The following is a 14,810-nucleotide window of genomic DNA, read 5'->3' as shown; positions in this document are numbered from 1 at the left end:
GAGTATGGAGAAAAATAAATAGTAAAGATATGTTATTCTATTGATCATCTATCTATCTATTGATCTATCTATTGATCTATTGATTGTCTATATGCAGGTTGCATTCATGCATTCTCTGCATGATATGACTCCGACTCCTTGCGGCCTGTACGCGGCGAGAGAGTCCCATTCCGCGCCCAGGTATCGGCAGGAAGCTGGTAGGAGCTGCTCTTCCAGGGAGGAACACGGTGAAGGTACATATAATCGATTTCCTCCAGGGTGCGGCCCTTGCCCTCGACGACGCCAAAGTAGACGACCGCCGCGGCGACGAGGAGACAGCCCGCAAAGACATAGCCGTAGGCAAAGTCGATGGCGTCGGTGATGAAGGGGGTGAAGAAGCCGATCAGGAAGTTCCACAGCCAGTTGGAAGCGGTTGCCAGAGCCATGCCACGCGCCCGGTATTTCGATGGGTACAGCTCGGCGGTGATGGTCCAGATCATCGGGCCCCAGGTCATGGCGAAGGAGGCGATGAACAGACACGCCACGACGATCATCCCCTTGCCCGCGGCAGGGGTGTTGGCGGGATGTTCCTTATCCAGGGCAAAGTGGCCGACAGAGGCGAAGATGAGGAAAAACACAAACATGGCGAGGGCGCCGGTGATGAGCGACTTGCGCCGGCCAAAGTTCTCGACGACGTACAGGCCGCCAAAGGTGGTGGCGAAGTTGACGGCGCCGAGGATGACCTGCGTGACGAAGCTGTTGGAGATGCCTGCCCCTTCGAAGATGGTGGTGCCGTAGTAGAAGAAGTAGTTGGAGCCCGTGAGCTGCTGCAACGCCTGCAATCCCATCCCCAGCAGGACGCGGTAGAACATGCGCGGGCCCGTCAGGACCTCATGCCACTTCTGCTCGCCCTGCGTCTCGGCGGCGAGCTGCTCGCGGATCTCGTCCAGCTCGCGCAGGATCTGGCCGTGGTTCTCCGGCACGCCGTACAGCTTCGCCATGGTGCGTCGAGCGGCGTCGACGCGACCGTGACGGAATTCGAACCGGGGACTCTCCGGGAAGAAGGCCATCCCCGCGGCGAGCACCAGAGCAAACAGAAAGGTCAACCCGAGCGTGATGCGCCACTGGGCAGTCCCCTGCAGATGATCGGTGCCCAGGTTGATGCAGTAGGCCAGCAGGATGCCCAGCGTGACGAACAGCTGGTAGCAACTGATCATCGCGCCGCGGATGTGTCGCGGCGCGCTCTCCCCCTGGTACATGGGCACCAGCAGCGAGCAGGCCCCGACGCCCAACCCGGTCACCCAGCGGCCCACGACCATCTGGTACCAGTGACCGGAGGGGGAGGAGATCTGCACGACGAGGCCGACGATGAGGATCAGACACCAGAAGGTGATGGACCATTTCCGGCCCACGCGGTCGGCAATAGGGGCCGCGACCAGAGCGCCGATGAGCGTGCCGATGGAGAGCTAATCGTGAGAAGAAAGAAGAGAAGAAGAAGAGAAGAAGAAAGAAGAGAAGAAAAAACTTACAATAGAGACAATTAGACCGGATCGGACGTTGCTAAAGTAATATTCGCCGTTGTCCAGTTGGCCGTACCGTTGGAGATAGTCGGACATGGCTTCAAACCCCGAAATCTGCCCCGTGTCGTATCCAAAGAGCAGGCCGCCCATGGAGACAAAGAGACCCATGACGACGGAGCGAAAGGTGAAGGTGGGAATGGGCGAGTCGACGGAGGGGTCTTGTTTCTGCATGGCGACAGAGTCTTGGGAGTTGGAGTGGGAATTGTCGGAGGGAGTGATACAATCCATCTTGAAAAGAGATGATGAGAGGGGAAAATCACACTTATATATATTCCAATAAACAGTAATCTTCTATCCAAGGCTCAAACAATCTGCAATGACGCCTTGCTGGAGCCACTTTGGCAGGAACAATACTTGATGTGAATAGATGGGTTAGTTACTAACTATACTATCTATACTATCTATACTATACTCTATACTATCCTCTATACTATCCTCTATACTATCCTCTATACTATCCTCTATACTATCCTCTATACTATCCTCTATACTATCTATCTATACTATACTATACTCTACACTCTACTCTACACTCAATCAGCGTCACTGTGGATCTTAATTAGACATGCAGAGAAAAGGTGGAGATGAAGGATCTTGACGCGTCAGAGCCGGGATCTTATTCAGGAATTGACGTCATTGTGGAATAAGGAATAATGAATTTACCCTCCTAGTCAGACAGGCCTCTCGTTCACGCCCACCACCTCGCGCAGATGCGGCCCTGTCACGGCCCCAGACTTGATCAGACGAAACACCCCGACTGTACTGCCCGCCACGAGGCGACAATCAAACTGCACACTCCCCTGCGCGACAGGCACCGCCGGCGGCGCCGCCAGCAGCGCGTGCGACACAGGATCCTCGACTCGGACAACCATGAGGGCGTCCTCGGGACCGGCAGCGTCCGTCCATGTCAGGCACCATGTGCTTCCCTCGTCATCCGTAGGCGTAAGGCGCGTAGTACCCAAAGCCATGCTGCTGCTGCTGCTGCTCTTGGGCGGGAGGACCAGCGGGAATCCTTCGCTCTCCGAGGCCTTGTTATCGCCGAGACTGATCCGCAACCGAGCCGGTTCCGTCTGCAGACTGGCGACGGGCACCTCGGCACGGATCACCGCCGTGCGTTCCCAGACAGTGCGGGCCGAGAACGTGCCCAGGAAGACGGCAGGCGAAGTTGTCCCCGCGACCAGGGTCAGCTTGAAAGATGCCGGCGGATGGTCAAACACTTGGTCGCTGGCAACACGTACAGACAACACCGAGAGAGCTGCATCGTAGTCGGCGGCCGTGATGCGGAGAGTCGGAGGGTAGGCGATGGTCAGCTCCTGACGCGCGGCGAGACGCACCGTCGTGGGCGTGGCAATCGTGCGTACCAAGACTCGCACGCGATCCCCCTGGCGGACGTCCGCTGCTGCCATGGACAAGCGAACCGAGTGACGCGACTTGGGCGTTGACCGGTCCGAAGCCGTGGCCGCCACTCCGCCGTCCCAGAGCCGCTCGACCGTGACGACAAAGTTGGGCGCTGGCGAGAATCCACTCGCTTCGTACCATTGGGCGAGAACAGCGCGGCCCTCCATCCTCGCTACCAGACCTGCGAGGGCCGGGAGGACCGTCAGCCCTTCCGTAGACACCGCCGCCGGCGAATCGTGCTGCTTGGGCTTCCAGGCCGCCTGCCGGGCCACCTGCCGGGCGCGTGCCCGGAGGAAGTTGAAGGTCGCCGATCCTGCCGTCTGTGCAGGCAAGGCGTTGATGGCAATCAGAACCTCCTGTGGCCCCGGGTCCAGGGCCGAGAAGAGTTGGTGGTACACCACCACCTCTGGGCCTTGTGTGGTGGATGAATCTCCCGCATAACCAACAAGCTCAATCGAAAAGTCACCAGCGGCAACACCATCGGCAGGTGGTAGGCCCACGACGACATCGTCCCCGCGCACAGTCAGGGTGAGGCCCAGCGGCGCGCGCAGCCAGGGGTCGTGCACGGCGTCGACGACGGCCCAGTTGCGCGCCCAGAAGACACGGCCCTGCGTCTCGAGGCGCGCTCGCACCCAGACAGTGACCCGGCGCCTGTGGCAGAACTCGTCGAGCTGCAGGGTGCCTTGTTGAGTGTCGCACCCGGGGAATTCCCAGCCCATGCTCGGCCAGTCGGCACCGACATGATCCTTCTCGGCGATACCTGCGCGCACATCCCAGGTAAGCACGGCAGGCTCCCTAAAGTTCTCGAGGTCAAGCGCGTTCCCCCATGGCTGCGGTGGGTGATCGCCCCAGCGCACCAGGATCGTGGACTCCTCGTCGTTGCCGGCCTGGAAGATCGCCGTTGGGGGCTTCGTCAACATCAGCCCGTCGGCGATTTGGTCTTCCAGAAGCTGCTGTCTGGCTTGCAGAGCCGCCAGCTCATCTTGCAGCTTCTTCACCTTCGCTTCCATCTTTCTCTTCTCGTCCTCGTCGTCAAGCGAGTCCAGCAGTAACCTTTCCATCGTTCTGGCAGTCAGCAACGCGAGGATCTCGGGGCCAAAGGCAGTAATGAAAGACCCAATAGCGGTGACGCCGGTGACGGCGGCACTGATATCAATGATCTCTCCTACTTCTTTGAGCCCGTCTTTGACCTTCTCAAGCTTGTCCTCCAACTGTTTTCTCTCCTCATTGTGCAGCTTGCGGCCGCGTTTCTCAACGTTCTCCGACTTGGCCTTGCGGCACAAGAGTCCCTTGACCGTCTCCTTGCCAAAGTACTCGGCGGCAAGCAAGAGCATCAGAGCAGACAGTTTGTCTGCGTCCTGCAGGATGGCGCGGCCCAACTCCTCCCAGTTGTCGGCGCGAGTCAGCGTTTCCCACACCTTGTCCACGAGATTGCCCAGGGTAAAAGGCCCCTTCAGCGCCACCTTGACCTTCATGGGCTCCTTGGGGTCTCCCTCGATCGTGACAAGATTAGCCTTGCCCACGACGCTCAGGGTATACTTCCACGTCAGCGTAAAGCAGAACTCGCCTTGCGGTCGTGCCTCGGCCTTATTCTCGGGCAATCCCAGCACCAAGCTGAACTTGGTCTTGACCACCTCCTTGACACCTTTGGCCAGCAGGTCGACCAATGCACCACATTTATTGTCCTTATACGACGCCTTCTCGATCGCATCCAGGAAGCTCAGCGCGTCCGACAAGTCCAACCCCAGGCTCCAGTGATTGAAGCTCCAATGCCCGTCACAGTACCTAACAGTCAGCGAGTGTCCAAAGCTGGAGGCCATGAGCGAGTCACTCGCCGGCTCCTTGGCGGGCTTGTATGACGCGGTGCCCTCAAAGTAGCGCGCCTTGGGGTCTTTGGCGGGCGTGTACGTCAGGTCAAGACGGAATCCAGACTCGCCAAACAGCTCGAGGTCTGTGCCGGTAGTGAATGCGAGACTCCTTCCGGTGGTGGCCGTGGTATCGATGCCGATGCTGGGCCGTATGAGTCGCGCGAAACCCAAGTCGATGCCCTCAACGTTCGTATACGTGCCCGTCAGCTTGACGCCGGAGCGGTTGCGCGGGAACAGCGCGGAGATGTCAAAAGGCTTGCCAAAGACATGGAGTTGAGCCGTCAGGTTCAACCCGTCCGGGTAGGCGATGTCTTCGATGCTCACGACATTCTTGCCTTCGTCGGCGCAGGCGTAAGTAAATACCGCACCGTCAAACTCGAGCAAATCGACCTCCTCGGCAGGCCATGTCGCCACCGACGACGATTCCGCCGGCGGAGGGTTTGGCGCCACCACATCATCGAAGATGCGTGCCATGTTGAGCTTCTTGCCGGCCTCCGTGCTGTACTTGAGCACGGCGACGCGCGGCACGCCGTCAGCAAACATCAGGGACGCTGTCGGTTCCTTTGCGTCTGCGGCGCTGCCGAATCGCGCCCTCCCCGAAAGAACCCAATCGCGCTTCACAGTGCCGGTCTTTGGATCTTTTGTAGAGCTGCCAGAGACACCCACTGCAGTCAGGCTGACATTAAACATACCTGGCAGCGGGTTGGCGATGGTTTGTTCGGTCTGCGCACCCTGTACTTGAAACCTGGTCTTGTGTGCGAACAAGGAGAGCTTAACCATGAACTGCAGCGTGTGCGTATCGTCAAGGCGCAGGTAGAGGTCTGCATCGACGTCAAAGTACGGGGTCAGGGAGGGATCTTTCGGCTTGGGCTCATAGGTGCCAGTGCCATTGTTGATCGTCACAACGCCGCCAAACAGCGTCAGATTCTGCACGGAAATCTGGTAGAGCGTCGCGCCCTCCACCAGACGGGCGAAGACCGTCACTGTGCTCGCCGTACGTGCCGTGTCCGACACATCGAGCGTCAACACGTCCTTCATGGCACCGCTCTTGTCTCGAGATAGGTCGACAGATGCCAAAAACCAAGCGCCGCTCTGGATCACGGTATCCTCCTTCAAGCCCTGGAGTACAGCAAGCACGCCCGCCGAGGTCGTTGTGGCCTGTTGATGCTGCTGCTGCTGCTGCTGATCCTGACCATCTGCATCGGCCGATACCAACATCAGGTCCTTCTTGATATCCTTGACCGTGCTCTTGTAGCCCTGGATATGCGCGGCGACATTCAAGATAGGGAACTGCTCCCTGACGGTCTGTCGCAGCGGCTCCCACAGACTGGCCACGTCGCTAGCCACCAGACTGACCATGTACAGGTTCTTCTTCTTATTGTCCTTCTCTTCCTCCGTCTTGACTAACAGCAGCGCCGATGCCTGGCTACCGATTTGCGCAGCCAAGATCAGCTTGGGCTGCGTAAAGTTGGCATACAGTGACACTCCCGTCTCGCCGACAGCCAGCGGCTGAAATCCCTTCGGCACGATCTTATCCCAAGACTCGACAGTGTCTTGTTGTTCATTAGATGTCGCGACCGTCTCCGCCAGCTGGTCGAGGCTCACTGACGGCGCCACTTCATCCTTCTTGACCACGGCTGTCAGCACCGTGTCCTCGTCAGTCTTGATGTACAGCCACGCCTCGGCCGCGACAAGTCCCTTGAGCCGTAGCTTGCCTGCCAGCCACATCTCGTACGACGTGGCGGGCTTTTCGTCAGCGCTGTCTTGCGGCTTCTTGTTGTCTGACGATGCCTTCTTCTTGGCTGCGAGGCGTTTGCTACGAGGACGGCCCTCTTCCTTCTCAGAGATCTCCTCAACGGGGCGTGAATCGATCCGTAGCAGCGCCTTGAGCTCTTCGAGACTGAGGTCGACACCGCCAATCGCGTTGCTGCACTGCGCCGTGACCGACGCCGTCACCTCGATATACTTCTTGGGGATGAAGACGGCTGAGAGCTGCTTGACGCGCCATCCTTCCTCATTCTGGTTCTCATTCTTCGTCTTGGGCAGTGCGTACGTTCCGTCCATACCCAATAGCGTTGCCAGCTCGCTCACCTGTGTCGTCTTCGTGTCGAGCGTGCTGCCCACAAAGGCGCTGCTGCCACCAAGCCCGGGGATGTTGTGCAGGTATGCCACAACGAACCGTACGTCCTGGTTCACCTCAAAGATGGCGGACAGGGTGCCACTGAGACCTTCTGGTTCTTTATCCTGTTCCTTCTTGCTGCTGCTGCTGCTGCTGATGCCCTTGGCTCGGTATTTGACCAGCAGTGCCAACTCGAGAAGCTTGATCTCAGGCGGTCCATTGAACACGGTATATGTCCACGGTGACAAGCCTGCCCCAGTCCGGGGTGACTGTGCCACGAACTCGAAACTCCTAAACTCGAGTTTGCCATCCACCACAGCGACCTGGCCGCCGATATGCGTGATCCCGACATCGAAGCAGTCGGGCGCGTCCTGCGGGATCCCTTTCTTCACTGAATCCGCCTCATCCCCGAAGCCGAGCAGACCTAGGATGCTACGCACCACGCGATCTCCTTCCTGCGGCGTGATCGTGATGGCCGCGGTCTTCTCGCCGTCACGGCTCATGCAGTTGATCTCGACGTCAGCTTGGGTCAGTCCAGAATCGACTCGGGCTTTGATATCCAGAGTTGTGGCAGGCCCTGGCTCTACAGGAGGCGTATCTGGCTCCTGGGTCGGAGCAACAGCATCATCGGTGTTGTCATCGCCGTCATTGCCAGCGCTTTGATCGGCAGTGCCTGTTTGAGGTTCCTGCGGTTTTTCATCGCCGTTTGAACCATCTTTTTCCTTCTCTGGTGAAGGAAGTGCAGGGTTCTCGTCTGCCACATCACCACCTTCTGGCTTACTATTGTCGACAGGGTTGCGGTACTCGACCTTCAGGCTTTGCAGTATCATGCCGCTGCTGAATGTGAGAGTGCCTGTGTCGCCACCTTGTCCACCGGCATTCTTCTTCTGTGACACTTCCAGAACAAAGTACGAGATGGGATGACCCTTCCCTAGACCCATGTGCAGTTCGGCTTGATCCAGACCCAGCCCACCCAGAATAGAGTGCAGGATGTTATACTGCCTGAAGTTCTCCGAGAGTAGGAGATCCACCGTCGCAGCAATAGAGATGTCCTTGAGCGAGTGCAGGCGAGCTGTGATTTTGTCGTCAACGGTCGAGTAGGTAAAAATGGAGCCCAGGGACCCTTCGGCAATCGTCGCCTGCAGCGCAAAGCTATGCTTATGCTGATCCTCACCATCATCGAGCTTTTGAGCGGCCGAGTAGCCAATCGACACCCACAGGTAGTTGATCTTCAAGATGCCCAGATCCAGATTCTCATAGGTGAAGTTGCACCGTGCTGTGAGAATGCTGAAGCCCTGCTTGTCGCCGGTGTTCGCGTTCGTGATGGTGAAGTAGGCTGAATCCAGCATGACGCCAAACATCTCGCGGATGACGGGAATCTGGCTGATGTCCGGCAGCTCCAGCGCACCGTATACTTCCTTGAGGCCTAACGGCCGCGTGCAGTCAATTTCCAAGCTTCCAGGCACATTCTCCTTGGGCGTGCGGATGGTGAGACGGACTCCGGCTGACACGTCGGGGAAATAGACGACTCCCGTCACGACAGCACTCAGCTCGCGGTAGCTCTCCATGATGGTCACATCCACGTCCTGCAGTTCCAGCTTGCCGTTCGGCAGGAGGATCAGCTTCGGCACGCCCAATTGCAGCATCCAGTCACCAAATTCGAAGCCTTTCTTTTGACTGTCGGCGATAACTGCCACCGAGACCTTTTTGATGTACATTAAATTCAGAATCTGCTCGAGAATCGGCACGCCAGCCAGGAGGTCGGCTTGCCCGACGGCCATGCCAATTTTGTCAATCACATCAAAGACGGACACCCCCTTTTTCCTCGCTGCCACGCACACCCGGTACTCGTAGTCACCAGCGAGAACCAGGGGGGCAGCTGAGAACTCAATATCCATCGTCTCATCCCCGTCGCGGAGCTTGAGCGTGAGTGCAGTCTTGATATGCACGGCCACGGCACGAAACTCGCCCACAGGGTCAACCACCATGACCCTGATCTCGGGGGCCAACAATTCTTTGGGGAACTTGACGGGCAGGTAGTCCTTCCAGCCGTCGAGGTTAGCCGCGAGGAAGATTTCTTTGACGACGTAGTGGTTGGCACTCCTCACTGGTTGGCGCAGCGTAATACCCACCTGCTCCGTCTTCAAGCTCCCAAGCTTCTGCAGCGTCTGGGTCGTCGTCTGCTTCTTGTCCTCCGGAGACAGGTCCGGCTCGCCATTTTGTGTCAGCGCTTTAGGCCCCTTGGATAGAGGCACGTCCATGGCGAAGAGGTCCGGCTTGTTCGGCAGAAGGTTACAGGCGTCTGACAAGGGTGTGTCTCCGCCGAGCGTGAGGGTGATTTCCATCTCCTCGTTTGCGGTGGCAGGGAGTCTGGCCTCTATAGATGCTGTGGCGTGGAAGTCGCCCATCTTCAGCGAGGCCTCGCCCTTGACGGTAATGGTCTCGACCTTGGTTCCGACGTCGGTCACGATGATCTTCACGTTTTGGACCTGAGCCTCGATCAAGCCAAGCTGGAGCATGGGATCCCAATCCTTCGTCTCGCCGGGTGGCGGCTTACACACAATCTCCACCATGTCTAGTCCCGTCTTCCCCGTAATGCCAATCCGCGCCTTGCCCGTCGAGGCGTACGGATCTGGTACGAGAGTGTCCAGGCCGGCGGTGAGAAACACGGCGGGGATACGGAAAGAGAGGAGCGTGGCCGCCTTTTGAGCGTCACGGAAGACGATAGCCAGCAGCGACGCCAGTGTCAGGCCTTGCTCAAGCTGGTCTTTGAAGCCCATGCCAACGAGAATCTTGGCCAGTGTGGGAGGGTCGCCCTTGGCGGCCATGGCTGATTTCGGCGCCCGCAGGATTTCGCCGTCCGCGGTGCGCACGAAAATCACCGACACCAGCGTGCCATCGGCCTTCCAGCTCAGCCAGAGCTCTGAGTTTGTCACGTCAAGATTCTCGCCATCGATGGCGATCTTGGACCCTTGGGGAGGGGACAGGACCAGCCGAGCGCCGCTGACCTCGGTGGCCACGATACTATCGGTGTATGCAGCCAGGGACTGCTCCACATCTACTGGGTAGTCCAAAACGCTCTGTTGATACTTGGCCCGGTATCCGAGGCGGTCCAGATTGCGCTGGCTGATGAGAGACACCAAAGCCTCCTTGGTCGTCATCTTCAGGACCGAACTCGCAGCGGAGTCCTGCAGAAATTGGTTCAGAGACTTGGCAATGTCAAGGAAAGCCGTGATATCGGCCAGTGGCAGCTGCTGCTCAGCCTCGGACATGATGACCGAAGGCATGACAAGGGCTCGCGAGCCACCCGCAGTATTTGAGATCATCCGAATTCTCGGTGTCGATATTAGTGCATCGAAGTTGTTGGCAATGGAATTCATCGCCATTAGTTGTTGCTTTTGGTGCTGGTAAAGCACCGCCGGGTTGGCCGCGACACTAGCATTGAACAGAACCAGGGGGGATTTCTTCTGAAATTCAATTTCTTCATCAGGGAGCCATTCAAAATCCCAGCTTTTAGTGATGCAAAGATTGAGACTCCGCCACTGAAGCCTCCATTCTTTTCCCTTTGCAGTCACGAACCGGACGGCGCAGGTATGCCCAGCAGCATTCGTCAGTAGAACATGGCCAGCACCAGCTCCGGAAACTTCCCAAGCCTCCTGGACACGCAAGGCGGATAGAGCTTGGTCCTCTTGAAGTTGGTCCTTGCGCACAGGTAGCGGCCTATAGGCGGTCCCAACCCTCTCCAGTTGTAGAATCCATTCTTTGTGGGCAAGTTGAGTCCGGAAGATTTGCCAGATCTCGTCGCCGAATGGCTTGAGCTTGAGGACCCCTCTGCTCTGTGTTTCCAGCTTGCTGTGCCTCTCCAGAGTCGAGTCCGAGACGAAGGTCCGGAAGTCGACCGTGGTAAAGTTGGTCAGGCCACGCGACTGGCCGTTTGGAGCTCCCGTCGGCGGGTTGACAGCTCCCGCTTTGAGGTTTATGCTCATGTAGATATTGGCGTTCATATAACGGATGGTGAGAGCGCCGGTACCCGGGGTGTTGGCATCGTCAGAGCTATGGTAGAACAGCTTCTTGAAGGTGGTGTCAAAGGCTAGATTCCGGGACGTGGAATATGCTTCGGTCAGCCGAATTAACTCATCGACATAAAGACTGTAGCCGCTGGTTAAGAAGAGCTCGGCGGTTCTGTCAAGCTCAAGCAAAGCCCAGGCCAGTCCAAAGATGGTATTGGGAGTTGGATGCCCGTGCTGAGTGTAGTTGGCGCTGACAACATAGGTGTCTGCCGTAAAGGACTTGAAAAAGTCGCGAATGGAGACGCATCCGTAGTACGCCTGCCAGTATTTGTACCACATCGTGTCCTTGACGACATCTTGCCGATCCGACATCCACTGGACGAACCAGTCCAGCCACTTCCTGTCCTTCTTCGATTCGAAAAAGAAATCCTCATTGCCTGTAGTTTTCCAATGATTTCTTTGCTCGGCGGCATACGTCCTCAGGCTGAGCCAGATACTATTGATCACACTTTCTGGGATATCTATCAGAGGCAGGTCTTTTGTGTCCAACCCAAGACGATTTAGTTGGTGGGAACGGTGTCGATCTCTGAAGAGGATTCTCGCCTCGTCAATGGTGGTAAGGGCTTGTAGTTCATCTATCTCGCTCGTTTGGAGCAGCTCCAAGGCTTTGCCACGCATCAGCCTCAATCCCTGCGGGCGGTACTGGTCTTCAACGGGTCTGCCGGCGAAAAACTTCTCACGGTAGCTGGTAGTGGTACCGTTGGGATCCTCATACTCCAAGAAAGCCAGGATTGCCGTCTCCTTCACGAGGACGTTGGGGAGCGGGTCTTTCTTATTATCGAGTCGGCAGTCAATGCCGCTTCCATGATGCTGGATCTTGTAGACGGAGTAATGAGGAATATTCCCTCCGGCATCATTGCGGATGCGAGCCACTTGCTGTTTGATGATCCAGCCGGAGCTGTCGCCCGTGAAGAGAGCTTCCCCTTCGCCATTAGCATTATGGACTGTGTCAAAGCGGGTGTTGAGTAAGATGCTCTTATAATTCAGGTTATCGGTCAGCTCAGACACTGTTTGGAAATGGGCTACCGTTTTCACAGTGCCAGCGATGGCCCTGCGAGAGAACACCGCCAACCCCGCCGTGCCCGGGTATTCAATGTTGAATGAATTGCCAATCTCTCCGGTCTGAGGTTGGTAGATTTTAAAGGCGCGCGGCTCTGGGTCCTTTTCGTCTTTCTGATTCCATCGCTCATTTGTCAGTAAGTCGATGAACCTTTTTATATGATAGTCACCAAAAGTCTGCTGGGCCGGGAGATAGACGGCGCCATCAAAATCGATGGCGGAATCGCCGTCTCTCCAGGCCTGGATCAATGCTAGAATGCCGCCGACGTGGTCTTCATGGGCGTGCGAGGCAATGACATTGCTAGGTTTAAAGGGCCGAGGTTTCCTCAGCCCCTGTTCCCAGATCTGTCTGCCAGCCGAGAAGAAGTATTTCCAGTACGGGGCAGTCGAGGTATTGCCATGACTTCGAGGCCCATACGTTGCCGGTCCACCGTCCATGATCATCAGGGACTGTTCGTTGACGCCGGTCGGGTACTCGATGTACATGGCATCTCCCCTGCCGCTGTACACGATGTGCAGTTTCCATCGCGTTTCATCGTCCATTTTCGGTTGTCAGCAACCGGTCAGTTCTCTCGCGCGTGGAGGTGTTGAGTTGAAGAGAAGAGTGGAGATGAAAAGATGAAAAGATGGAGAGATGAAAAGATGGAGAGATGGAGAGATGGAGAGATGGGTTGAAGAGAGAAAAGAAGAGAGAAGAGAAGAGAAGAGGTGAAGTTGAAGCTGAAGAAAAGGGAGGAGGAAAGCGCTGAACGTGACTACGGACTAGTCCTGATGTGACCTCGACAGCAGTCAATATAAGGAAAAATAGCCGACACAGCTGAGGATATGAGAAGACAGCATTAAATAAGGGGTTTGATTGTAAATAATTTCTATGGATATGGAATGTTCATAAAAGGGTCAATTGAACTAGAATAGGGCGTGAACTAGTATGCTCTAATCGATAACCACCATCATTTTCTTCCACCAGGTGTCGCGCACAGGCGGAGGCCGCTCGGCCGCCTCGATCTCCTGCAATCCCGTCTGCAGATCGACGTCCTCGGGTCGCCAGGCCCACGGGTCGGACCAGTAGATGATGCGGTGCACGGCGTACAGGATCAGAAACGCCGGGATGCCGATGTAGGCGGTGAAGAAGCTGGAGACGGACCACTGGGAGGGGAAGAAGACGGTGAAGCCGTTGATGAGGCACAGGGTCAGCGCGCCGCCGAAGCCGAACCAGGACCCAAAGGGTTGGATGCGCGAGCGATAGGGCAGCTCGATGCCCTGGGTGCGCGCGGCGGTGCGGAAGCGCCAGTAGACGATGCAGCAGCACATCCACGAGATGAAGCCCGAGGTGTTGGTGAAGTTGACTAGCCAGGAGAAGACGGTGGACGAGGAGTTGCCCACAGACAGGTAGGCAAGCAGCGAGAAGACGGCCGAGGCGGCGACGGCCAGGTAGGGGACTCCCCAGCGGTTACAGGTCTTGAAGACCGAGGGTGCGTTGCCGGACATGGCCAGCCCGTACAGGGAGCGCGAGGACATGTACAGGAAGGAGTTGCCTGCCGACCAGGCCGAGGTGAGCACGGCGGCGTTGACGATGCTGTCCAGCACGGGGATGCCGGCATTTTTGATGCCGACGACAAAGGGGGAGGCGCGGGCATCTTCGTGGCCGGAGGTAAGGATGGGATCGTTGGACGGGCAGATGACGCCAATGGCCAGCACGGCGAAGATGTAGAAGAAGACGAGACGGTAGATGTACCGGCGAGCGGCGCGGGGGACATTGCGGCGGGGGGACTCCATCTCGCCGCCGCTGATGATGATCAGCTCCGGGGCGAAGATGAAGGCGATGGCGCTGGAGACGACCGACTTGAGCAAGCCGACGAAGCGGCCGGCGTCGCCCGAGACCAGATACGTGTTCATCGCCCCCGGGTCCTTCCAGTAATGGAAGCCCAGGCGCTCACGGTTGGGCCCACCGCCCCAGAAGAGGATGAAGGACAACATCAGCAGGCCGAGGAGGGTGATGATCTTCAACCCTGCGAACCAGAACTCGGACTCGCCGTACACCTTGACGGGGAAGAAGTTGAGGGCGACGATGACGACGAGCATGATGGTGATCCAGACGGCGATGTTGACATTGGGGTTCCAGTAATCGATGACCAGCGAGGCGGCGGTGATCTCGTAGGGAACCAAGATGCCGAGCGAGTACCAGTAGAGGTATCCCATGGCGAAGCCCAGGCTGCGCGAGACGTAGCGGTAACCGTGGTAGCTCATGGTGCCGCCGTGGACGGGCATGTAGGCCCCCACCTCGGCGATGGCGGTCACCAACGAGTATACAAGCACCGAAATGAAGATATATCCCATCAACAAGCTGGCCGGCCCGCCGACGGCCAGCGCGGCGCCCGAACCGACAAACAAACCGGTGCCAATCGTTCCTCCCAGAGCCATCATCTGCACATGGCGGTTGCTGAGGCCACGCTGGGTCGGCTGGTAGCGCTCATCGAGCAGGTCGGCGGCGACCAGAGCACGGATCGTGCCATATTTCTCGTCGACGAGGGGGGGAGAGGCATCGGAGAGGTGTTTGGAGTTTTCGATGGTGTCGGCCATGGCGAGTATAGGGTATACTCTAGTAGCCAGATTAGTATAACAACGCAATTCGGTATAAATTAGGGCTGTAGAGGCCAGCACGCGACTTATACCCCGAAAGACAACCAGAGATAATATTCTGCAGAATTCATTACGAGTTCTTTGTACCTCACGAGTA

General features: G+C 57.3%; 3 protein-coding genes across 3 annotated transcripts; all 3 read right to left on the bottom strand.

Moving 5' to 3' along the window:
- Positions 1–66: 66 nt before the first annotated feature.
- ASPZODRAFT_127938 (hypothetical protein) lies at positions 67–1,511 on the bottom strand. The gene has a single exon (XM_022721873.1). The coding sequence runs from the start codon at positions 1,296–1,298 to the stop codon at positions 105–107; it is 1,194 nt and encodes a 397-aa protein (XP_022586313.1). The 5' UTR covers positions 1,299–1,511; the 3' UTR covers positions 67–104.
- Positions 1,512–2,032: 521 nt separating this feature from the next.
- ASPZODRAFT_127936 (hypothetical protein) lies at positions 2,033–12,733 on the bottom strand. The gene has a single exon (XM_022721872.1). The coding sequence runs from the start codon at positions 12,614–12,616 to the stop codon at positions 2,231–2,233; it is 10,386 nt and encodes a 3,461-aa protein (XP_022586312.1). The 5' UTR covers positions 12,617–12,733; the 3' UTR covers positions 2,033–2,230.
- On the bottom strand, positions 12,712–14,702 carry ASPZODRAFT_127935 (hypothetical protein). Its single transcript, XM_022721871.1, has one exon. The coding sequence runs from the start codon at positions 14,651–14,653 to the stop codon at positions 13,007–13,009; it is 1,647 nt and encodes a 548-aa protein (XP_022586311.1). The 5' UTR covers positions 14,654–14,702; the 3' UTR covers positions 12,712–13,006.
- Between the last annotated feature and the right edge of the window lie 108 nt (positions 14,703–14,810).

The sequence above is a fragment of the Penicilliopsis zonata genome (genome assembly GCF_001890105.1).
Source record: "Penicilliopsis zonata CBS 506.65 unplaced genomic scaffold ASPZOscaffold_1, whole genome shotgun sequence".
Classification (NCBI taxonomy): domain Eukaryota; kingdom Fungi; phylum Ascomycota; class Eurotiomycetes; order Eurotiales; family Aspergillaceae; genus Penicilliopsis; species Penicilliopsis zonata.
This window is presented reverse-complemented; position numbering and strand designations above follow the sequence as displayed.